This window comes from Pongo pygmaeus, chromosome 13, assembly GCF_028885625.2.
Source record: "Pongo pygmaeus isolate AG05252 chromosome 13, NHGRI_mPonPyg2-v2.0_pri, whole genome shotgun sequence".
Classification (NCBI taxonomy): Eukaryota; Metazoa; Chordata; class Mammalia; order Primates; family Hominidae; genus Pongo; species Pongo pygmaeus.
Window position 1 is genome coordinate 75,517,843 of NC_072386.2, and position 26,049 is coordinate 75,543,891.

A 26,049-nucleotide genomic window follows, 5' to 3' on the forward strand; every position below is an offset into this window, starting at 1 on the left:
TTCAGAAGTTAAGACATGTTAACACATAGGTAGCTGATGTGACATAGCATAAGTAGCTGCTTTACCAGAAAAATAATTTTGTCTTTTGAGTGTTTGTCATTGGTTCTTTTCTTAACAGTATTTGTCATAATACTTTCTTTTTGCTTTGTGTTTCTTTTGTTACTTCTTTTCATTCATTCAAGAAACATTTAGTATCTATTGTATGCCCACTATTTAAGATATAGTCTCAACTGTGACTCTTGGGTTTCTGGTAGATAGGTATTTTCCTTCTGTAGTATGTTATGTGTAATCTTTAGATCTTTGACTCTTTTCAGTGGCTGACCACTCACCTACTACTCAATGCCTAAAAACTTTTTTATTTCAAAGATTAAAGCCTTAGCTTGTATAGGGGCCAGATGTTGATTAAGTTTCAAAACACTTTGCAATGGAGTCAGGCATGCTTAATCAAATTTTTAAATAGCTTATACCAATTCTCCTATGCCTCATAGTGCCTCGTGGCACATTTCAGTCTAATAATAATAGTAAGAACACCCATAAATGCTTATATAGTCATGTGCTGCATTAACTGTGTTTTGTTTTGGTGAATGATGGACATATATAAAGTGATATTTTTATTGTGCCTTTTCTTTAGATATACAAATACTTACCATTGTGTTACAGTTGCCTCCAATACAGTCACATGCTATACAGATTTGTAGCCTAGAAGCAATAGGCCATACCATGTAGCCTAGGTGGATAGTAGGCTGTACCAGTTAGGCTTGTGTAAGTACACTGTGTGATACTCATACAATGATGAAATCACCTAATGATGCATTTCTCACAGCGTATCCCCATCATTAAGTGATGCTTGAGTATATTCAATGCTTCTGGCTACTGTTCTAAGTGCTTTATATATATTAACTTATTCAGTCTTTACAGCAACTGGAGAAATCAAGTAGGTTGCTCAAGTACTTACAGTAAGTAGCAAGTTGGGTGTGATGGGCATTCTGGCTCCAGATCAGTGGTCTTGTGCTGGTGCTCCCTGCCATTTGCCTTTTGCATCACTGACAAAAAGAACCAGAGGCATCTCATTCTCCCAAAACTGGAAAGAGATTTAAAGGTGTCTGTATTGAACTAGATGGAAAAAAATGTGAAAAATGTTTTTGTTATAGTATAGGTTAAGTAAAACATAATATAAATTTATAGGAAAGATACTAAATGTTGAATTTCTATAAAACTTCAGACTCTTTTCAGGGTTTCTAATGAGAGAGTTGTACTTGCTTCCGTGAACATTAACTTTTCATTTTAAAATCAGTTTATCCGTGAAATAAGAATATTCAGTTCCTGATCTAGACTTTTAAATAATGATTTCTTAGAATTGAGTGCCCATTAAAATTTCATTTGTATGAATAGGTAATAAAAACAATTTTTATATAAGCATTCAGTAATTTACAACAGCTGGAATTATTTTTAAATAATCTAACAGCTCTTTTCATCAAAAATGTAATAGAAAATTTCTTGTGATAAAAATGAAAGGATTTGGGGCAGTTGCGGTGGCTCATGCCTGTAATCCCAGCACTTTGGGAGGCTAAGGCGGTAGGATCACTTGAACCCAGGAGTTCGAGACCAGCTTAGGCAACGTAGGGAGACCCCCCCCATCTCTATAAAAAAATAGAAAAAATTAGCCAGACGTGGTGGCACACACCTTTAGTCCCAGCTACTCAGGAGGCTGATCTGGGAGAATCATTTTAGCCCAGGAAGTCGAGGCTGCAGTGCGCCATAATCATGTTACTGCACTCCAGCCTGGGCGACAGAGCGAGACCCTGTCTCAAAAATAAACAATAAACAAATGAATAAATAAGTGAATGACAGGATTTCAAATTCAATTGACCTTTCTAATTTCAAGTGTTTAATGACAAAGCTCTAGGTGACAGAAAGCATATGCATTGTTTGAGCAGTCACCTTGCAGCTATATTTGATGCTGCTGAAAATGCATGTCCCTGGCAAATGGGTAAAAATATAATCAATATAGAGATTTAAGGCTGTTGCTTTAAGGAAACCTTGCTCACTAGATTTTGGGCTCCCCCATTCTCGACTTGCTGCTTATTCTACTGTGTGCCTTGCTGTTTAGGCACCTTGAACATAATCTTCCAACAGTTTCACAAGCCTGTCTGTGATAATGGGTAGCAGTGCATTCTGCAGTTGTCTGATGAGGTAGATTACTAGGACTTGGAGCACTTCCCTTTTCATAGTTGACATAACTCCAGAGCAGCGTGTGCAGGAGCTACCCACAGAGGAGCACCGGATGAGGTTTCTTGTATCTGGAAGAGACTGGAACAGAGGCTTTTACTTTTTCAGGGGTTTCCTGGCTGCCCCAAGGCCTAAGGGAAACTATCTAAGGATACCCTGGTAAGATAGCTCTGCCTTATACTACAGAAAGAAAATTTCTATGAGCTTTGGAGAGATGTTTCAGAATAGACATTTATGAACATTTAACACATGCAAATAATCCATATATGAAATTCACAGTTTTCATATCAGTCCTAGAATGGAAAGAAATTTTTTTGTGTAAGATATAAGTCTTGATAAGGCTTCAGTAGCAATCTGAAAATCTCAGCAGCTGAAAGAAGCAAAGTTGCTTTCTTGCTCAAGCTACCATGTCCACCACAGGTTAGTAAAGGGGCTTTGTTCATTGTGGTTCACTGCATTCCAGCCTAGACTCCATCTCAAAAAACAAACAAAAAAACGTGTGTACAGTTCCTTACTTATCTCCTTGCCTTAATTTTCTAACTCCCTGGTTATTTAATATTTAGATTAATGAACTGGGAAACATTATTACTGTAGAAATAAAGGCACAATGGAATCCCATGTACTTACCACCTAGCTTCATCATTTATCAACTCATGGACCCCACACCTAGATTATTTTGAAGCAAACCCAAGACATATTATTTTGTCTACAAATTTACGATGTATTTTACAAGACAGGTTTACTCTTTGTAACTATGTTGTATTGGAACAAAACCTGTTCTGATTGACTTTGCTTCAGAAGATGGTTAGTTTATTGGGATACAAGGAATCAGTAATTAAAATTTGCTTTTTATTTTTGATACACAGGAATCCAGATCTTACATAAGATGGAAGTCTCTCACACTAGATACTGAACATTAAATAGAAAATCTATTTAGTAAAATCTAAGTTGCCGTGGAAGAAATACCAGTAAAAGTTGCTGTAAGAATTAGACCTCTGCTTTGCAAAGAAGTTCTTCATAATCATCAAGTTTGTGTGAGAGTTATTTCAAACAGCCAGCAAATTATCACTGGGAGAGATAGAGTCTTCACTTTTGATTTTGTTTTTGGCAAAAATTCCACTCAAGATGAAGTTTATAATACATGTGTAAAGCCCCTAGTGTTGTCACTCATTGAGGGCTATAATGCAACTGTTTTTGCCTATGGACAAACTGGATCTGGGAAGACATACACCATTGGAGGAGGCTATATTGGTAAGATTCTCATACTCTTTGACTTTTATTTGTGACGCTAGAAAGAAGCTAAAATATGACCAATACCTGACACATGGTAGGTGTTTAACATATTGATTGAATAGTGAAGGAATGAATAATGTAATCAAATGTGATCATAAGATCATCATCTTTGAAAGATTTGTTTTTAAATATTGAAGTTTCATTAAGCAATCTAACTTAGGATTATATTTTCTTGAGGAAAGAAGTTTAAAATAGTTTTCAGTGGTCAGCCCTTGTTATTTTGAACAGAATTTAAAGTAGAGATAAATGAGTTAACATGATCAGATTTTGCATTCTTTAACAAGCCAGTTGTAAATATTAAGAGTCCCACAATCAGGACTTAGGGACCGTAGGAAAAATTTATTATGTAAAGTATCTTTTTTTTTTTCATATTCTAGCCAGATTTCTTTTAAATTCTGAATATTTTAGGACATAATTTCTCCTGCTTATAATTATAGTTTGGAAAAGATGGAATCATAGGATCTCATGTAGAGCTGAAGGGAACCTTGGAAATCATTTTAGTTAAGTGTCTGGTAATAGAGTGGGGGAATTGACAGCCAAGTCCTCTGTTAAGATTGTTTACTGTATTTATATTTTTCCACTAAAAACAAACTTTTGAGTAGTGCACATGTGCATCATTGTCTAAAGTTTTAGTATTCTCTGTATGAATAGTGGCTCTCAATATTTTTCTATTTTCATATTTCACAAATGTAAAATATGTGGCTTTCAGAAACTTTTTTCTCTAGCTGTTCAGATATGAGCTGAAACAATTAAAAAAAAAATTTAAAAAAGAAACTTCTCTCATTACATGCATGGATGGGAGGTGGCTTAGAGGGTGGTTGTGTAGTTTCAGGAAATCTTTATTCCAAAGATTAAAATGGAAGAGCCTTAAGAGGCCAATACTCTCCAACCAAAAGAAGAAAATCTGTATATTCTGCAGGATTAGGAGATCACAGATACTAGATTGTTTCAGCGTCTTACAATAAAAAGAATTCAGTTTTTCTAGTATAAATTGTGGCTTTTCTTTAGGATTGTAGGGTTTTTTTTTTTGATTGGCAAATGTTTTATAATCCTAATGACCCATTATGTGCTTTATACCAATAGGAGTTATAAATGTTCAGAAGCTGGTGACTTAATTATAGCTATACTTTTTTTTTTATTATTAAGAGACCATGAGTACTATTTTAATTTTGTAAGGGAAAAAGTTATTGCAGTTATCTATTGTCCTAACATATTTTAATTGCTCTAAAATTCCCTCTATCAGAAGAAATAGAGGCCCATTAAGAACATTTTGGATGGTGTTTTCTTTCTACTTTTTTAAAATTAAACAAATATTTATTATAAGAAGGATTGCAAGTGATGCATAAGAAATTAAACAAGTGACAGCTCCTCTCACCCCAAAGAAGTAAGTTTGATGCATATTACTCACTTGTGTAGTTTTTTGGGTTTTTGTTTGTTTAATGAGATATTATACCTGTGATTCTGTAACTTTCTTTTTGCATTTAACAATATAAAATATCATTTCAGACCATGCGCAGTAGCTCATGCCTGTAATCCCAGCACTTTGGGAGGCCGAGGCAGGCAGATCACTTGAGGCCAGGAGTTTGAGACCAGCCTGGTCAACATGATGAAACCCTGTCTCTACTAAAAATACAAAAATTAGCTGGGCATCGTGGCACGCGCCTCTAATCCCAGCTACTTGGGAGGCTGAGGCAGAGAATCGCTTGAACCTGGGAGGCGGAGGCTACAGTGAGCCAAGATCGTGCCACTGCACTCCAGCCTGGGCAACAGACCAAGACTCTGTCTCAAAAAGAAAAAAAAAAAAAAAAGTTGGATTTATTTTTTGGTGTTTTAGTGAGCATTTTCTGTTTCCCAGAATGTCTCTATAGGACACCAATTCTGGGTCAGCTTTTTGATTATTGACCATGCAAATAATGTTTTCTTTTTCCCCCTCCAGTGAATATTTATTGAGCATCTGCAGTGTCTAGGTTACTGTGCTGGGCACTAGGGCAGAATGAAACTCTCTTATTTTAAAATGTATTTCACTTTGTTTTAAAAACCTTTTTGTAGAGACAGTCTCACTTTGTTTTTTGTTTTTGATTTTGCTTTGAGATAGGGCCTTGCTCTGTCGCCCTGGCTGGAGTGCAGTGGCACAGTCACAGCTCACTGCAGCCTCAACCTTCTGGGCTTAAGAGATTCTTCCACCTTGGCCTCCTAAGTATCTGGGACTACAGGGGCATATCACCACTCCCGACTAATTTTTTTTTTTTTAATTTTTTGCAGAGACAGGGTTTTGCCATGTTGTCCAGGCTGGTCTTGAACACCTGAGATCAAGTGATCTGCCCTGCCTCAGTCTCCCAAAGTGCTGGGATTACAGGCGTGAACCACCACGCCTGGCTTTATTTTTAAATATCATGCTTATTTAGCTAATATTCATTTTCCTGCTTTTCAGAACGTTGGAATTACCTTTACAAGGTATAGCCTTTTCCAAAAACTTTTGTGTACTCTTTAAATACCATATAATAGCTAAATGAGAGTTTTTGAGGTATAAAAGTTTGCAGGTTTTCTTTTGGAAATGGTTTATTTCAGGAATATAAGACTAACATTGCAAATTTTATATTCAAGTTATCAAAATACATATTGGAGCTTTATTATAAATATTTGAAATTAAGCTTTTATATACGTCTTTTAAATTGTGCTTTGTTATCTATAGATTTGGGGAATAACAACTATTTCTGGTCAATTATTTATTCTGGATAATCAAGATTGCTTATCTATACTACAGTTTGAAAGGTTTAGATATTTCCTACAGGCTAGTTCCTATAAGCTCTTAAAAGGGAATCTTCCTTTGTACTGTATTAGGAGAAAACCCGCAACTTACTTTACTTGCCACATGATGGCAGTCTTGCCTCTTAAATTAGCGGAAAGGCAGCTATCGAAGTTAATGGAAACTCAGATTTTCAGAATGATTGTTGCCAAAAACCTAAACTTTGGTAATCTTCAACTTGGAAGCAAGTTGTTTTTAAGTTTCATTTGTAAGTCAGCTCTTTGTTGCTTGGAATACATTTTCCATGGAACAATGCTAAAAATGATGGGCAGTTTTCTAAATTAGCCTACAGAAACTTTTAAAGTCTCAGTTTTTCCCTCCACTTACTTTAAATTTTATCTCATACACTTTTTTTTTACTATTTTTACAATTGTAATAAAGTACATATAAATATAAAGATCACCAAACTTACCATTTTAACTACTTTCAAGTGTAGAGTTCTGCAGCATCAAATATACTGTTAATGCAATAATAACCAGCATTTCCAAAGTTTTCATCACCGAAACAGAAGCTATGTACCCGTTAAGCAATAGCTCTTCCCGCATTCTCTGATAATCCCTGATTTACTTTCTGTCTCTTTTAGTTTGCCTATTCTAGGTATTTCATGTAAGTGGAGGCCGGGCGTGGTGGCTCACTTCTGTAATCCCAGTACTTTGGGAGGATCACCTGAGCTCAGGATTTTGAGATCAGCCTGGGCAACATGGTGAAACCCCATCTCTACTATAAATACAAAAAAATCAGTCAGGCGTGGTAGTGTGCACCTGTAATCCCAGCTACTGGAGGCTGAGGCGGGAGAATCACTTGAACCTGGGAGGCAGAGGTTGCCGTGAGCTGAGATCGTGCCACTGCACTCCAGTGTGGGCAACAGAGCAAGACTCTGACTCAGAGAACAAAACAAAACCAAACTACATAAAAGTGGGCAGGGCATGGTGGCTCACGCCTGTAAGCTCAGCACTTTGGGAGGTCGAGGCGGGTGGATCATGAGGTCAGAAAATCGAGATCATCCTAGCCAACATGGTGAAACCCCATCTCTACTAAAAATACAAAAATTAGCCGTGTGTGATGGTGGGCGCCTGTAGTCCCAGCTACTCAGGAGGCTGAGGCAGGAGAATCGCTTGAACCCAGGAGGTGGAGGTTGCAGTGAGCCAAGATCGCACCACTGCACTCCTGAGCAACATAGTGAGAGCTTGTCTCTACAAAAAACAACAAAAAAATTAGCTTGATGTGGTGGCACATGCCTGTAGTCCCAGCTACTTCAGAGGCTGAGGTGGGAGGATCGCCTGAGCCCGGGAGGCTGCAGTGAGCCATGATTGTGCCACTGTACTCCAGCCTGGGTGACACAGTGAGACCCTGTCTCAAAAAAGAAAAAGAAAAAGAAAAGAAAAAAAGAAGTGGAATCACAGTATTTTTCCTTCTGTGTCTAGTTTCTCTCTCTTAGCATGTTATGTCACCTATCAGAACTTCATTCCTTTTTCCAAGAACATTCCATTGTATGTATATACTGTGTTTTATTTATCCATTCTTCTTTTGATGGACATTTGGTTTGCTTCCCCCTTGTAGGTCCTGTAAATAATGTTGCTGTGGACACCGATGTAGAAGTATCTGTTTGAGTCCCTCCTATGCCTATTTGTAAAGCTGCTCTAACTCCTTTTTGAAACAAGTGGGAGCAGAAATAAGTGTTTACTCATGATGTTATGGTACTGGTCTGTGTTCTGGTTTGTAGAAGCTGTGGGCTTAGATAGTGCTGGAGGAGAAGAGGTGTAGAGATGTTTCCTTCCTCATTCTTGAACTGAGGGTCTAGGCCTGGGCATAACTGGCCTTTCTGCACCTGTCTTCTGCACACATTCTCTGTTGCCATCAACTCTGGCTTACGTCCCTGTCTTTTCTTGTTATCCCTTTTTACTCTCAAGCTCCTTGCACCTTTTCACCCCATCCAGAAATCTCAGAACAGATACACTTGGTGACGTGAAGAAATATGATACAAGAATTTTTTTTAAAAAACATTCTTGCCAACATAAATGAATTGTGCTCCAGTGATTGGGATTCCACCCAGGCCATAATAAATGATCTAAAGAGAAAGATATTTTAGTGCAAAGGACTGTGAAATAGATTGGTCTTAACTAGGGTCAGTTTCCTGCTTTTTACAGCTTTATTTTCTGCTTTAGAAATTATATGTCATCTAAAAGCACCAACATTTTTATAATGTGGCTCCCACTAGTAGTAGTGAATATCCGAGAGGTGGAGTGGCTTTGGGCAGGGGAAGCCCTTTGTGTAGAATAATGTTTTATGAGCCAAGGGCCACCTCTCTGGATCTAGTATTTAATGAACAGTGAATTGGGAAAGATTATGTATGTATGTATGTATGTATGTATGTATGTATTTAGAGAAAGGGTCTTGCTCTGTCACCTAGGCTCTGTCTCCTGGCTCACTGCAACCTCTGTCTCCCAGGCTCAAGTAATCCTCCCTTCTCAGCCTCCCAAGCAGCTGAGACCATAGGCATGCAACACGATGCCCAGCTAATTTTTTTGTATTTTTTGTAGACAAGGGGTCTTGCCATGTTGCCCAGGCTTGTCTCAAACTTCTTAGCTCAAGCGATCCACCCACCTCGGCCTCCCCAAGTGCTGGGATTACAGGTGTGAGCCACCACAGTATGGCCTATTTATGGAATAAAATGCCACCCCGTATAGTTTTACCATTTATATTAAAATGTACATTTCTACCATATCTACCTGCTTTGAAATTCACCTGTGCCACTTAATGTCTGTTTCATTCCTGGGACTTTTTGAATATATTTTCTTATTAAATCTTTTTTTTTTTTTTGAGACAGTTTCACTCTGTCGCTTAGGCTGGAGTGCAGTGGCGCTATCTCAGCTCACTGCAACCTCCACCTCCCAGCTTCAAGTGATTCTCGTGCCTTAGCCACCCAAATATTTGGGATTACAGGCATGGGCCGCCACACCTAGCTAGCTAATTTTTGTATTTTTAGTAGGGACAGGGTTTTACCATGTTTCCCAAGCTGGTCTTGAACTTCTGGGCTCAAGTGATCTGCCTGCCTCAGCCTCCCAAAGTCTGGGATTACAGGCGTGAGCCACCACGCTCAGCCTCTTTCAAGTCTTTTCTCAGATGTCACCTTCTGAATGATGCCCACCATGACCTTCCTACTTAAAGTTGCAAGCATCTCTCAGCTGGTAGTTACACTTCTAGTCCCCTTACCCTGCCGTATTTTTTTTCCTCCAGGTACAATTAACACTTTTTAATATGCCATATAATTCACTTATCAGTTATTCTTTTTTGCTATTGTCTGTCTTTAGCAGAATCTCACCAGGGAAGGGATTTCTTTTCTCCCTGTTTTGTTTATTGGTGGATTGCAGAGTCCTAGAATAGTGCCTGGCACATAGTAGATACTAAATAAATATTTGTTCAATGAATGCATGAATGAATTCTTGGTAAGGGGATACATGTGAAAACTTTTACTTGTTAATTTTATAGTTGTGGTTTAAAAGAGTTATAATAGCCTGGTGGTGGGCATCTGTAATCCCAGCTACTCAGGAGGCTGAGGCAGGAGAATTGCTTGAATTTGATAGTCGGAGGTTGCAGTGAGCTGAGATTGCACCACTGCACTCCAGCCTGGGCAACAGAGCAAGACTCCGTCCCCCTGCCAAAAAAAAGTTATAATATATAGAAATGTAATAAAATAACTATAGATTTGGAGTTGTAGCTTTTCTTTTAAGTTCCAGATGTGCTTTCTTTTTCTAAATTTTCAGCTTCAGTTGTGGAGGGCCAAAAGGGTATCATTCCTCGAGCTATTCAAGAAATATTTCAAAGCATCTCTGAACATCCTAGCATTGACTTTAATGTGAAAGTATCTTACATAGAAGTGTACAAGGAAGACCTAAGAGATCTTCTAGAATTGGAGACATCCATGAAGGATCTTCACATCCGAGAAGATGAAAAAGGAAACACAGGTAAAGTAGCCCGCTTAATCAGTTGCCTTCATTAGCAAACAGACATGCTTTAATGTTTTAATTAAGTTTCTGGACATAGTCCAAGGAATCTTTAAAAACAGATGTAGAAGCAAAATAAATTTATTTTTACTTTTAAATTGAGCAGCTTTATTATTAATCCCTCTCTCTTTTTTTTTTTTTTTTTTTTTGAGATGGAGTCTCGCTCCATCACCTAGGCTAGAGTGTAGTGGTGTGATCTTGGCTCACTGCAACCTCTGCCTCCTGGGTTCGAGTGATTCTCCTGCCTTAGCCTCCAGAGTAGCTGGTATCACAGGTGGGCACCACCATGCCTGGCTAATTTTTGTATTTTTGGTAGAGACGGGATTTCACCATGTTGGTCAGGCTGGTCTCGAACTCCTGACCTCGTGATCCGCCTGCCTCAGCCTCCCAAAGTGCTGGGATTACAGGCGTGAGCCACTGCTCCCAGCCTATTAATTTCTCTTAAATCACTCAGATGAAAAAGTAGTTCAGACTGGTTGGTAAGGTGAAATTATTAATTTGTAATGCAAGATACTGATTTCCTATCATTGTTCCCCTCTAGACTGACTTCAGGTGAGACTATGATATAGGCTAAATTTGTTTTCGTATCTTTTTTCCTCTCAGCTCTACCATGAGATTGGAGGTGGCTTTTGCCTTAAGTGTTTATCAAAGTTGACCCAGAACTTGCCTTTCTTTTCTTTGATTTTTGTCCCAGCACACATACTTCTTCCTCTTTTTTTAAAGTTGAGAGTTTATATTTTTGTTTTTTGATATTGATATTTACCTGTGTTTTTGTTGTGTTCCTCAAGGTCTGACTTTCTGCATTAGTAGCCTGTTAATTTCATTAACCAATACCCATTTGTTGGAAATGGGAGAAGGTTAGAATGGGAGGCTCAAACTGCAAATATTTTAAAGAATAACGATTTATGCTTTTCTAGTTTAAAAGCTAACATGTTCATCATAGAGTATTTTGAAAACAGGAAAGTGTAAGGAAGAAAGTTAAAAGATTATCTTTAATCCTAGAGCCTAGAAATACCAACTTCTCTTTTTGGTGGGTTTCCTTCCAGAATTATTTTTCTATGTACATATAATTTATTTATTTATTTATTTTTATTTATTTTTTTTGAGACGGAGTCTCGCTCTGTCACCCAGGCTGGAGTGCAGTGGCACGATCTGGGCTCACTGCAAGCTCCACCTCCCGGGTTCACACCATTCTCCTGCCTCAGCCTCCCGAGTAGCTGGGACTACAGGTGCCCGCCACCATGCCCAGCTAATTTTTTGTATTTTTAGTAGAGACAGGGTTTCACCGTGTTAGCCAGGATGGTCTCGATCTCCTGACCTTGTGATCCTCCCACTTCGGCCTCCCAAAGTGCTGGGATTACAGGCGTGAGCCACCGTGCCTGGCCCATATAATTTTTTAAAAATATATACTTGCAACCCTACACACAGTTTTGCATTTTGTATTTCACTTAATATTTATATTTTGAATATTTTCACATATGATTAAATGTTTTTCATACTTATGACTCTTCATGTTTGTATGGTAATTTGTCTTGTGAATGTGTTTATAGTTATTTAATATTCCATTGTTGGACATTTAGGCTGTTTCTAGGTTTTAACTATTATTAATAATATTGCAGTGACTATTTTTTTTTTTTTTTTTTTTTTGGAGACAGGGTCTTACCTCTGTCAGCCAGGCTGAAGTGCAGTGGCATAATCACAGCTCACTGCAGCCTCAACCTCATGGGCTCAAGTGATCCTCCTACCTCAGCCTTCCTAGTAGCTGGGACTAACAGGCGCCCACCACCACACCTGGCTAATTTTTGTATTTTTTTGTAGAGACGGAGTTTCACCATGTTGCCCAGGCTGGTCTTGAACTCTTGGGCTCAAGAGATCTGCCTGTTTTGGCCTCCCAAAGTGCTAGAATTAGAGGGGTGAGCCACCATGGCTGGCCTACTCTTGGATGTCTTCTTCCCCTAAAAACCATCTTTAGTAGAACCTTCCTGGAGAACCTGCCAGAGGAGGGAATTTCCTAGCAGTTAGGAAAGTTAGGAAAGTAAGATGGCTTTAGTCATTCAAATAGCAGCCTACAGGAGGCAGCAAATCTTGCATCTTTATAGCCCTGTCCTGGCATTCCTGCATGGTTGAAGAAATTGTTTTTGTTTTTTAAGAAGAAACTATATATGGTAGCTTATGGTCTTATTAGATAATTCAGTACAGTTTATCTCTTCTGGATAGAATTCAGACTGATGTTTTGAGCTCCTTTATCTTATGGAATACAGTTATTGAATGTTTTCATCTTTTATCAAAGAATTACAAAAATAATACATGCTTCTTTGTAAAATATCAAGCAGGATAGAAGTATATACACTTCACTATCACTCTTGATAAACTTGATCAAAATACTTCATATCTGATATCAATGCTGAAAAAATTTTGGAAGGATGTTACAAATGATCTTAAATTACAGTATGTATTACTTAATGTCCCACTCACAAGTAAAGTGTATTTGTTTGACATATTCCTTTAGAATCTCTGTGTGAAGCAGTGATGTCCATGCTGGCTGCCACACAATTAGTACACGTGGGAAGCTTTTTAAAAATACTGATTTCTGGGTCCTACTTCGTAGGGATTCTGATTTAATTGGTCTGAGATGGTACCTGGGCATTGGCACTTTTTTTTTATAAAGCTCCCAGGTGATTTGCATCTGGATTCGAGAACCATGGTGCTAACTTATAGCCTAACATTAGAAAAATTTAATGAAAGTTTTACTATGACTTACAGGACTTTAAATGAACTGGGTTGTTTAAAAAGTGTCATGATGGAAATAATGAAGCTGAAATGATTATTTTTTAAAGAAATAGTGATGTGACAGTATCTGAGTAAAGAGGAATTATGGCAATATAATTTGAGCATGAAATCAGGAGCTTTCCTTCTCTGATTCAATTCCTAAGTCCACCTACTTCTCTTTGAAATATTTTTGGATATAGGCCGGGTGCGGTGGCTCATGCCTGTAATCCTAGCACTTTGGGAGGCCGAGGCGGGTGGATCACGAGGTCAGGAGATCGAGACCATCCTAGCTAACACAGTGAAACCCCGTCTCTACTAAAAATACAAAAAATTAGCCGGGCGTGGTGGTGGGCGCCTGTAGTCCCAGCTACTCGGGAGGCTGAGGCAGGAGAATGGCGTGAACCCGGGAGGCAGAGCTTGCAATGAGCTGAGATTGCGCCACTGCACTCCAGCCTGGGGACAGAGCGAGACTCCATCTCAAAAAAAAAAAAAAAAAAAAAGAAATATTTTTGGATATAAACAAATAATGCAGGTAGTAAATGTAGGTTATTTTTAGTTCATTCTGCGATTGAAATAAAAACTTTTTTTTCTTTTTTGAGTATGGTACATTATGGTGTTCAAAGTGTTTTCTTTTAATTGCCATCTCATCTGTTTGCCTTGCACTCTGATGTTATGTAAACCATACCTGTTTTTAAAATGAGTAACCAACTTTATTTGTATTGAATTTTTTACTCATCATTGATTATGACCTCACGATACCAAAAAACATAAGAGCTAAGGATGGCTTGATTATTAACAAAACTGGAAAAAAAAAGAATGTCTTTTAATTGATACTAATTAATTCTTCTAATCTACTGATTAACTCTTTTGAATTATATATTTGATTAATTTATGAAAGATTAATCTAGGCCAGGTGCAGTGGCTCACACCTGTTATCCCAGCACTTTGGGAGGCCGAGGCAGGTGGATCACCTGAGGTCAGGAGTTCAAGACCAGCCTGGCCAACATGGTGAAACCCCATCTCTACTAAAAATACAAAAAAATTAGCCAGGTGTGGTAGCACATGCCTGTAATCCCAACTACTCAGGAGGCTAAGGCAGGAGAATCACTTGAACCCGAGGTGGAGGTTGCAGTGAGCCAAGATTGTGACACTGCACTCTAGCCTGGGCGACAGGCCGAGACTCCATCTCAAGAAAAAAAAAAAAGAATTAATCTGTTAGGCTTTACAAATCAAAAGACTGGAATGAACGGTTTTTCTTTTGTCAGTCATTTTAAGGAATTGAGTGTGACTCATGACTCAAGATAAACTAGATTGTTTTTTCAAAAAATTATAGCTTTTAGAATATAAACATCAAAATAAGTGCTGTCTGTTAAAATAGTTTCTTTGGGAGATTATCTAAAATTATTTGATGATGTTGCTGATGTTATTATTATTATCTGAAATGCTGTTGACTTTTTTAAAAAGGGACTATCTTGGCCAGGCTGTTTAGCAAATGGTAACTGTTAACTATACTAGGTTTTGATGAAAACTTGGCTTAAAAACATGTTATTACTATTTTAAGTGATTGTTGGGGCCAAGGAATGCCATGTGGAGAGTGCAGATGAAGTGATGAGTCTTTTGGAGATGGGGAATGCAGCCAGACATACAGGTACCGCTCAAATGAATGAGCACTCCAGCAGATCACATGCAATTTTTACAATCAGCATTTGTCAAGTTCATAAAAATATGGAGGCAGCTGAAGATGGATCATGGTATTCCCCTCGGCATATTGTCTCAAAGTTCCACTTTGTGGATTTGACGGGATCAGAAAGAGTAACCAAAACGGGGAATACTGGTGAACGGTTCAGAGAATCCATTCAAATCAATAGTGGCTTGCTGGCTTTAGGAAATGTAATAAGCGCTCTTGGGGACCCACGCAGGAAGAGTTCACATATTCCATATAGGGATGCTAAAATTACCCGGCTTCTGAAAGATTCTCTGGGAGGCAGTGCTAAGACTGTCATGATCACATGTGTCAGCCCCTCCTCCTCGAATTTTGATGAGTCCTTAAATTCTCTCAAATATGCCAACAGAGCACAGAACATTAGAAACAAACCCACTGTAAACTTCAGCCCCGAGTCAGACCATATAGATGAAATGGAATTTGAGATTAAATTGCTTCGAGAAGCTGTGCAAAGCCAGCAGGCTGGTGTCAGCCAAACTACCCAGATCCATCGAGAAGGGAGTCCTGATACAAAGAGGATTCATTCTCTTGAGGAGCAAGTAGCTCAGCTTCAAGGAGAATGTCTGGGTTACCAATGTTGTGTAGAAGAAGCCTTTACCTTCCTGGTTGACCTGAAAGATACTGTCAGACTAAACGAAAAGCAGCAACACAAACTGCAGGAGTGGTTTAACATGATCCAAGAGGTCAGGAAGGCCGTCCTCACCTCATTTCGAGGAATTGGAGGCACTGCAAGTCTGGAAGAAGGACCACAGCATGTTACAGTTCTCCAGCTGAAGAGAGAGCTTAAGAAATGCCAGGTACTTAGACATCACTTGTTTATTTATTTATTTTATTGATACATAATAGATGTACATATTTTGGGGATACATGTGTTAACATATTTAGACGTTGTGGATAACTCTTTTAAGGACTGAATTTATTTGGGCAAGTAAATTCTAAGAGTCATTTTGGAATTTTAGGTTTTTTTAAAAAATGATTTATATATAGAATCCCACTTGCCTCTCTTAGTTTGTTCTTTCTACCCTCCCCTTTCCTATTGCTTCCTCCTCACAATTCATACCCTTCTTGGCTCCTCCTCCTTTCTTCTTTGGTTAAAGTGTATTTTAATTTGTTATATTTATTAAATAGAACTTTGTGGACCTGGTTGTCAATTTAGAGACTGAAAATAAACTTGTTTCAGAAATAAAACTAAGTTATCTTTTACTGAGTTTTTCTCCCTCTGTGGGTCAGTAGTTCTTGAAAGAAAAAAATACTTCATCTCTTGTGTTTGGAGTATAGGTTTTAAAAAAAACCCAACAAATTAGCATATTTATTAATGTTTAAGGAATGTAGATATGTACATGTATTGAGTTCAGATTTACATTTCCCCGCTTTTCATTCAGAAACTATTGTGTGAAGATTGTATGTCGTGGGAATAGTGGAGGACAGGACACACCTAGTTACTGCTTGCTTGGGTGGAGTTTGCAAGCTAGTGGGCAAATGAAAGGTCCTTCAGTTGTTCCTGAGATAACATGGTTCCCAGCTTCCATGGTTTTGTCCATTTTTCAAAACAGGAAAACTTAAAAAGATAGCTTTTTAGTTAAAAAGGAAATATAGTTAAGTATATTTCCTTTTTTTAAGCTCTAAGCTTATTTCTCTAGCTAGAAATATCTCCTCAAAGCCTTTTTACATGTAATATTATAAAGAAGACATTTGTATTATCCTCTGTTACAGCAGTGCTCAAGTTCTCAAACTTTTTGATCACAGGACGAGATCCCTCAAAGCGAGATCCCTCAAAGAGCTTTTGTTTATGTGGATTATATCTATTGATATTTACTGTGTTAGAATTAAAACTGAAAAAATCTAAGCTATTTATTCATTCAAAACTAACAGTAACCCAATTACATGTTAATATAAAGGGCATTTTTAATGAAAAATATTTTCTAACAATTTTTTTTTTTTTTGAGATGGAATCTTGCTCTCTCGCCAGGCTAGAGTATGGTGGCGTGATCTTGGCTCACTGCAACCTCCGCCTCCCAGGTTGAAGCAATTCTCCTGCCTCAGCCTCCCGAGTAGCTGGGACTATAGGCACATGCCACCATGGCCAGCTAATTTTTGTATTTTTAGTAGAGACGGGGTTTCGCCATGTTGGCCAGGATGGTCTCCATCTCTTGACCTCATGATCTGCCCTCCTCGGCCTCCCAAAGTGCTGGGATACAGGCATGAGCCACCGCACCCGGCCAACACACAAAAAAATTTTAGTAAGAGTAGAATTCCTTTACATTTTTGCAAATCTCTTTTAACATCTGACCTAATAACAGACAGTTGGATTTTCATATCTGCTTCAGTGTTCAGTTTGTTGCAATATGTTTTGGTTGAAGTTTGTAAAGAAAATTCAGCCTCATAATTGTATAGTTTGAAGGGAGGAGTATTTCACTGATTTTTTCAGATGATTGTGGATGTTCTTCTTTCCTATTACACCAAACTCAACAAGCAGAAATTTCTAGTTACTTGAAATATGAGATTTGAAACTATATTGTTACATTAAGATCTATACATTAAAATGTACTAGTCTCAGCCAGCACAGCGGCTCATGCCTGTAATCACAGCACTTTGGGAGGCTGAGGCTGGAGGATCGTTTTGAGCCCAGGAGTTTGAGACCAGTCTGGGAAACAAAATGAGACCCCTGTTTCTACAAAAAATCAAAAAACTAGCCAGGCGTGGTGGCATACACCTGTGGTCGCACCTACTCGGGAGGCTTAGGTGGGAGGATTACTTGAGCCCAGGAGTTCAAGGCTGCAGTGAGCTATGATTGCACCACTGCACTCCAGCCTGGGTGGCAGAGTGAGACCCTGTCTCTAAAAATAAATGAATAAATAAATAATAGCATAAAAACAGGTAAGGTGTAATACTTTTTAAATCTTTTTTTTAGTTCTTTTTTTTTTTTCTGAAAGGTAATAACTGTCTAGGTAGAGCAGGCCCTTCCTCATTAGTATAAGAAACTGGTGGAACAGGAAGTACTGGTAATTGGAAGCTTGAATGTTGGAACACATATAGGAGTTGGTTTATATAGGAGTTGTGATATATATAATATATATAATCACAGTTTCTTTATCCATTCGTTGATTGATGGGCATTTGGTTTGGTTCCACAGTTTTGCAATTGCGAATTGTGCTGCTATAAACATGCGTGTGCAAGTATCTTTTTTGTATAATGACTTCTTTTCTTCTGGGTAGATACCTAGTAGTGGGATTGCTGAATCAAATGGTAGTTCTACTTTTAGTCCTTCAAGGAATCTCCACACTGTTTTTCATAGTGGCTGTACTAGTTTACATTCCCACTAGCAGTGTAGAAGTGTTCCGTGATCACCACATCCACGCCAACATCTTATTTAGTGAGATTTTTAAAATGCCAAGCCAATATGTGGAATGAGGCTCTCGACAAATAATTTTCTGTGTATTTAATTTAAAAACTACTTTATTATTTACATATCCCAAATGTACTTAAAAATCGGCAAATTTACTAGAAACCAAAAAGTAAAAGTGTTTAATCATTTTTAGACATCTTCAAAATATATCTCTTCATAATGAAAGTATACAAAATCAGCAAATCTGCTTCATTCAAATGCCCTAATGTATTCTTATAACCCTATATGTCAATTTGGAAAATGTGAGCTCTTTGAGTGATCCACGTTAAAATCTCATAGCAGTTCTAGCAAACTTGTAAAAATCGTAGTGAAGGTACTCTAGAACCAAAACAACTAGTTTTTATATACAGGAAGTAAAAATCAGGAAAATCTTCTGTCTTCATGGTAATGAATTCCTGTGTTATAGCAATGGTAGGTTCTCTCAACTCTGCCTTTCTTAGAAAGAAATCAGAAAAAGTTGAAAATGAAAAAAAATTTATGAGACATCATCAAGCTATAATCAAATCACCATTTTTGTGTTATCATATGGGGTTTCTTGATTATTTTCCGTGGTGAATGTCACTTATGTCTTCTTTCCCCACTAGTGTGTGCTTGCTGCTGATGAAGTCGTATTTAATCAGAAGGAACTGGAGGTGAAGGAACTGAAGAATCAAGTGCAGATGATGGTACAGGAAAACAAAGGGCATGCTGTATCTTTGAAAGAAGCACAAAAAGTGAATAGACGGTAGGTAGAGTTTCTTAATGCATCTAGCTCTGTAGATTTTCTTGAAATAGTACCTAACTAAACACAGTAGCATTTTAAATGATAAATGGGAACTTAAAAAAAGGATGTTCATTTGAAGAGTTCTGAACATAGGCACCTGAAAGAATTATTAGTTTTTCCTTTAAATCTGCTTAAATGGAAACATTTTTATTGTTAGCCTGACTTTGGTTTTAGAAATATAAAGATAATACCCAGGAAATTAATTTATAAATCATATCATGGTTATTTTTCCATACTTTTCCTTCCTGTTGTTTGTCAAGGTATTAGGAAATGCAATATTGTTAGGAGTTGGATGGTAAATACATAATTTAAACTTTAAAATGTATTACATTATCCTCTTATACCTCATGAGTGATTTGCTTTTTAACTTTGCTTACATCTTTCAAATTTTCTGTCTTAGCTTTCCTATTATATTAACATGGATATGTCTACAGTATAACATAGTATGCCTGTACATATTATACTCCCTGGCTGTGGCTTCTCCCATCACCCCAAATAATTAATATCATTTAAAGCCTTTAGCTTTCTATCAGGGAATAACTAATGCCCCGAGAAATAATCTGAACCAGCACACATCAGATTTTGATTTTCACATTGTTTGATTTTTGTTTTTTTTAACCCTTCTAATTGTATTTTGTTGTTGTTTGTTGTTGTTGTTTTGTTTGTTTTGAGACAGGATCTCATTCTTTTGCTCAGGCTGGTGTGCACTGGCACAATCACAGCTCACTGCAGCCTCGACCTCCCAGGCTCAAGTGATCCTCCCGCCTCAGCCTCCTGAGTAGCTGTGACCACAGGTGCATGCCACCGTGCCCGGCTAATTTTCTGATTTTTTTGTGGAGACGGGGTCTCACTGTGTTGCTCAAGCTGGTCTCGAACTCCTGGGCTCAGTGATCCTACCACCTCAGCTTCCCAAAGTGCTGAGATTGATTACAGGTATGAGCCACCATGCCTGGCCCTAATTGTATAATAATTTAAAAACGTAAAACTAAAGTATATACAAAAAAATACATATTAATCAGTGATTTATCACAGAGAGAACAGCTGGGTAACCACCACCAGGTCAAGAAATTGCTAACTGCCAGCGCCTCAAAATTTTTAGTGCTTCCTTGCAATTAATTATTCCTCCCTCTTCCTCAGAGAGCCACTCTCTTGACTTACATGGTAATCATTTCTTTGCTTTTGTTATGGTTTTACTATCTAAATATGTATCCTTCAACACTACAGTTTAGTTTTTGGAATTTTTATTAATTTATTCAGTATAGCTTATTCAGTATCTGGCTGCTTTTGTTGAACATTATTATGATTCATCCACTTTTTAATCATAATATTTTTTCTGTAAATTCTAATATTTTATCTGTAATGTGTGACTGTGGTTTGTTTAGTTTTATAGCTACATAGGATTTTATTGTATGACTATACCACAATTTATTTTCTGTTCTACTGTTTGATGGACATTTGTGGCTTTCTGTGAAATTTTCTCGTGAATTTTCAGTGTCTCTTGGTGCACATGCACATACATTTCTTTCAGATTTGTGCCTAGGAGTTGAATTGCTAGGCCATAGTGTGGGCATATCTTAAACTTTTGTAGGTGATACCAGATTGTTTTCCACTTTATATTCCCACCCAGCACTATGTGAGCATTCTCACTGTTCCATATGCTTCTCAATATTTGTTATTAATTTTTAAATCTTAGCCAATCTGGTAGGCATGTAGTATCATTTTATTGTGGCTTTAGTTTGCATTTCCCTGATGACTAGTGAGGTTGAGCATTTTTTTCATATGTTTTTGGCTGTTTGGATATCCTCCTTTGTGAAGTACTCATTCAAGTCTCTTGTTTGTTTTTCTATTGAGTTACCTGTCTTCTAGATTAATTTATAGAAGTTTGTTGTATATTCTGGGTGTGAGCGCTTTGTCACTTACATGACTGCAAATAATTTTTCTGTGGCTTGCTTTTTACTCTCAGTGGTATCTTTCATGAAGAGTTCTTATTGTAATCAAATTCGTCAATCTTTTCCTTTATGGTTAATGGTATTTGTTCTCTATTTAATAAGTTTTTCCTTTCCCCAGTTGTTTCCTCTGAGGATACTTTCTATATTATCTTCCAGAAGTTTTATTGTTTTTCCTTCCACATTTAGCCGTATAGTCCTCCAGGAATTGATTTCTGTGTATGGAGTAAAGTAAAGATGGAATTTCATTTTTTAAACATATAGATACTCATTTGTTCTAGCATTATTTATTGGAAACCATCTTTTCACAACTGTTTTGAGTGCTATCTTTATCATAAATCAAGGTCCATTTGTGCATGAATCTCTTGTCTGTTTCTTGGCCTTCTATTCTGTTAGTTGATATGTATCGCCTTGAGCCAAGATCACATTTCTTATTTATTGTAGGTTTATAATAAGTCTAGATATTTTGTAGAGCAAGGCCTTCTGCTGTTCTCCTTCCCTCCCCACTCCCCAGATGTCTTGGTTGTTCCATATAAATTTTATTTTAATTTTTAAATTTTTAAAATAATTATTGAGATATAATTCACATACTATAGAATGCAGCCCTTCAAATATACAATTCAGTGATTTTTTAATGTACTTACAGAATTGTCTAACCATCACACCATCTAATTTTAGAATATTTTTATCACCCCAAAATGAAAATATTGTATCCACTAGCAGTCACTCCTCATTTTCCTCCTTTCCTCAGCCCCTGGCAAAAACCACTTTACTTTCTACTTCTATGGATTTGCCTATTCTAAACATTTTATACAACTGGAATCATACAGTAAGTGGCCTTTGTGACTTCTTTCACTTAGTATGCTATTTTCATTTATTTATTTTTCATGGTCAAATAATTTTGTAAGTTTCTGGGATACAGTGTAATGTTTTGATGTATGTATACATTATAGAAAGATTCAATCAAGTTGGTTAACATTAATTAACTAATTAACATTGAATTACATTTATACATCTGTTTAGAATTAATGAGCATATTTTGATTGAGTCTCCTAATCCATAAGCATGGTATAGTTCTCTATTTACTTAGATTTCCTTTGCTTTTTCTCAGTAATGGCCTACATTTTTTTGTGCAGAAATATTGCAAATAATTTATAGATTTCTTTTTAGGTACTTGATTTTTTTCTGTCACTATAAATGGAATCTTTAAAAAATTTTATTTTTCAAATTCCCTAATTGTTGGTATGTGGAACTGTACTAATTTTTAGATATTAATACATTATATATCCAGCAACCTGACTAAACTCAGTTTTTGATCAGAAGTGTCTACAGTTACCATCAGGTGGGGAGCCTTCAAAATTCCCGAGATAAATGGAAAAGATCCAAACTTTTTGGAAGTAATTTCTTTTTTTTGTTGTTTTTGAGACAGAGTCTCACTGTGTCACCCAAGATAAGAGCGCAGTGGCACAATCTCTGCTCACTGCAACCTCTGCCTCCCGGGCTCAAGCGATTCTCCTGCCTCAGTCTCCTGTGTAGCTGGGATTACAGGCACCCGCTACCACGCCTGGCTATAAACTGGTTTTGTTTTTTTTGTTTGTTTGTTTTTTGTTTGTTTTTTTTGAGACAGAGTCTTACTCTGTCATCCAGGCTGGAGTGCAGTGGCATGATCTCGGCTCACTGTAACCTCTGCTTCCTGGATTCAAGCGCTTCTACTGCCTCAGCCTCCCTAGTAGCTGGGACTACAGGCGTGCACCACCATGCCTGGCTAATTTTTTTGTATTTTTAGTAGAGACAGAGTTTCAACATGTCAGTCAGTCACTCCTGACCTCAAATGATCTGCCTGCCTTGGCCTCACAAAGTACTGGGATTACAGGTGTTAGCCACCGCGCCCGGTCTATACTTGCTTTTTAATTCTAATATTTTATCTGTAAATTCTTTTGGATTTTCATTTATAATTATGTCATCTGCAAATAGTAACAGTTTCATTTCTTCCTTTATAATCCTTTCACCTTCTGTATCTTTTTCTTCTTCTATATCTTCTATATTGTATACTTTAAATAGTTGGATTCCATAGTATGTGAATTTTGTCTCAATAAAGTTATTATAAAAATACCTTCTTGTATTTGCTGGGATCGCCAATGCAGTGTTGAATACAAGTGGTGACAGAAAGCATCCTTGTCTTGTTTCCAATCATAGAGGAAAAGCTTTCAAAATTTCACTCTGAAGTATTATATTTTCTGTAGGTATTTTTAATTTACCCTTTCCCAAACTAAGGAAATAACTGAGAATTTTTATTATGAATGGATATTGATTTTTATCAAATGATTTTTCTTTATCATACGGTTTTTCTTCCTTATTCTGCTAATATGGTGAATTACACTGATTGACCTGAATTTTTTTTTTTTTTTTTTTTTTTTGAGACAGAGTCTCACTCTGTCACCCAGGCTGGAGTGCAGTGGTGTGATCTCGGCTCACTGCAAGCTCTGCCTCCCGGGTTCATGCCATTCTCCTGCCTCAGCCTCCCAAGTAGCTGGGACTAGAGGCGCCTGCCACCATGCCTGGCTAATTTTTTTTTTTTTTTGGCATTTTTAGTGGAGACGGGGTTTCACCATGTTAGCCAGGATGGTCTCGGTCTCGATCTCCTGACCTTGTGATCTGCCCACCTCGGCCTCCCAAAGTGCTGAGATTACAGGCATGAGCCACAGCACCCAGCCGATTGATCTGATTTTTAACCAATCTTTTATTCCTGTAATAAACCCTTTTTGTTGTTGATGTTGTGATGTACTGTTGTATTGGGGGTTCCCCAAAACCACCCTCAGATTGGATGACGTACTCAATATATATTCATTCTCCTGGCTAGGATTTATTACAGTGAAAGGATGCAGAGCAAGATCAGCAAAGGAAAAAGACACACGGAACAAAGTCTGGAGGAAACCAGGCAGAAGTTTCCAAGACTTGTCTCTCAGCAGAGACACAGAGGATGTGCTTAATCCCCCAGCAATGAGTTGTGACAACACTTATAAAATGTTATCTGGCAGGGAAACTAAGTAGACTCAGTGCCTATGGGTCATATTGAGGATGCGTGGGTCATGAAGGCACCCTTTGCCTAGCATGAACCAAAGTCCCAGACTACAAGGAAAGCAGGTGTACAGCATAAACCACATTGATTGTGCAAATAGTTGAACACAGTGAGTCAGTATTATCAGAGTGTTTAAGAACACTCCCAAAATCCAAGTTCTCAGACATCTGACAACCTCATAGCAGGTCTTCTAAAAGATAGCAGTCAGGTCTGCTATGTTAACTCTTCTGCACAATTGACCTAGATTTTGTTTGCTAGTGTGATGTTTATATTTGTCAGTAAGCTTGTCCTATATTTTTCTTTCTCATAGTATTCTTGTCAGATATTGTAACAAGTTATGCTGGCCTCATAATATAGATTATTTAATTCCCCCTACACCTGGAAAGGTGTATGAAAATTGGTATTATTTCTTTCTTAAATGTTTGGTTGAATTAGCCTGTTAAGCATTTGGGACTGGAAATTTTCTTTGGGGGTATGTTTTATGAATTAAATCATATTAGTATTTTCTTTTCCTCCAGTTTTGATAAGGTTTATTTTTCTAGGAATTTGACCATTGTGTATGATTTTCAAATGTATTGGCATAAGTTTGTTTATGATAGTCTTTTATTCATTAATGTCTTTAGCTGTGTAGTCACATGTCCCCTTTTTCATTCCTGATTATTTGTGCCTTCTCTCACTTTTTTTTCTTGCAGTTTCACTAGCTAGTAAAATTACCAATTCATTAGTCTCTTCAAAGAGACAATTTTTGACTTTGTTAATCCTCACTAGTGTATGTTTGTTCATTATTTCATTAGTTTGTTCACTATTTCACTAATTTATGCCCTTTATTATTTAATTCCTTCTACTTTTGGGGTAACCTCCTGCTATCTTTTTAACATCTTTAGATGAATATTTAGTATATTGATTTTTAGCTTCTCTTCTTTGGTATATGCATTTAACATTACATATGGCTTATCTTGACTTGCACTCCACGTTGAGCTCAAAATGTTTCCTAATTTTCATTGTGACTTTTTTTTTTGACTTGTGAATAACATAGTTATTTTATTTACAGGACATGGGGGATTTATTTTTGTTTTATCAATTTTTATTGCGTTGTGATCAGATAACATACTATCTCTGATTTCAGTCCTTTGAATGTATTGAAACTTGGTTTTTGGCTCAGAATAAGGCAAATGTTTGTAAATGTTACAGAGGTACTTGAGAAGAATATGCATTCTGCAATCATTGGGCACTGTTAATCCTATTATTCAAATCTACATTTTTTACTCACCTTTGAAGTCTTTTTGTTATATCAGTAATTTATAAAGTCATATTAAAATCTCCCACTATGACAGATCTCCACTCTGTCACCCAGGCTGGGGCAACAGTGGCATGATCATGAGTCACTGCAGCCTCGACCTCCTGGGCTCAAGCAATCCTCCCACTTCAGCCTCCTGAGTAGCTGGGACCACAGGCGCACACCACAATGCCCTGCTAATTCTTGTATTTTTTGTAGAGAAGGGGTTCTTCACCATGTCGTCCAGGCTGCTCTCAAACTCTTGGGCTCAAGTGATCTACTGGCCTTGGCCTCCCAGCATGCTGGGATTACAGGTGTGAGCCACTGTGCCCATCTCTACTATAATTTTGGATTTGTCTTATTTCTCCATGAAGTGCTGATAGTTTTTGCAATACAAATATTGAAGCTATGTTATTAAGTGCATGCAAATGTAGAATTGTTATACCATCCTGGTGAATTGCTCTTTTAATCATTTTTACCTCTTCTTATCTAATGAGTTTTGCCTTAAAGTCCAACTTGACATTACTATAGCTACACCTGCTTTCTTTTGATTAATATTTACATGGTATCTCTTTTTATATCTTATTTTCAATCTTTCTGTGTCTATTTTAGATATGTTTCTTGTAAGCAGCATATGGTTAGATAATTTTAAGATCCTTTCTGATAGTCTTTATCTTTTAATTTCATTATTCATTTATTAATTTAACATAATTACTGTTTTGGTAAAAATCCACCATTGTGCCTTTTATTTATCC

The 26,049-nt window shown here is 37.3% G+C and overlaps 1 protein-coding gene across 1 annotated transcript in view; it reads left to right on the forward strand.

Moving 5' to 3' along the window:
• The first annotated feature begins 2,636 nt into the window (after nt 1-2,636).
• LOC129043494 (kinesin-like protein KIF27) overlaps nt 2,637-26,049 on the forward strand; it is a 51,237-nt gene continuing 27,824 nt past the window's right edge. The window contains 5 exon segments of the mRNA XM_054500174.2: nt 2,637-2,649; nt 3,178-3,480; nt 10,093-10,293; nt 14,663-15,621; nt 18,815-18,958. Of these exon segments, the coding sequence (XP_054356149.1) occupies nt 2,637-2,649; nt 3,178-3,480; nt 10,093-10,293; nt 14,663-15,621; nt 18,815-18,958 (1,620 nt within the window).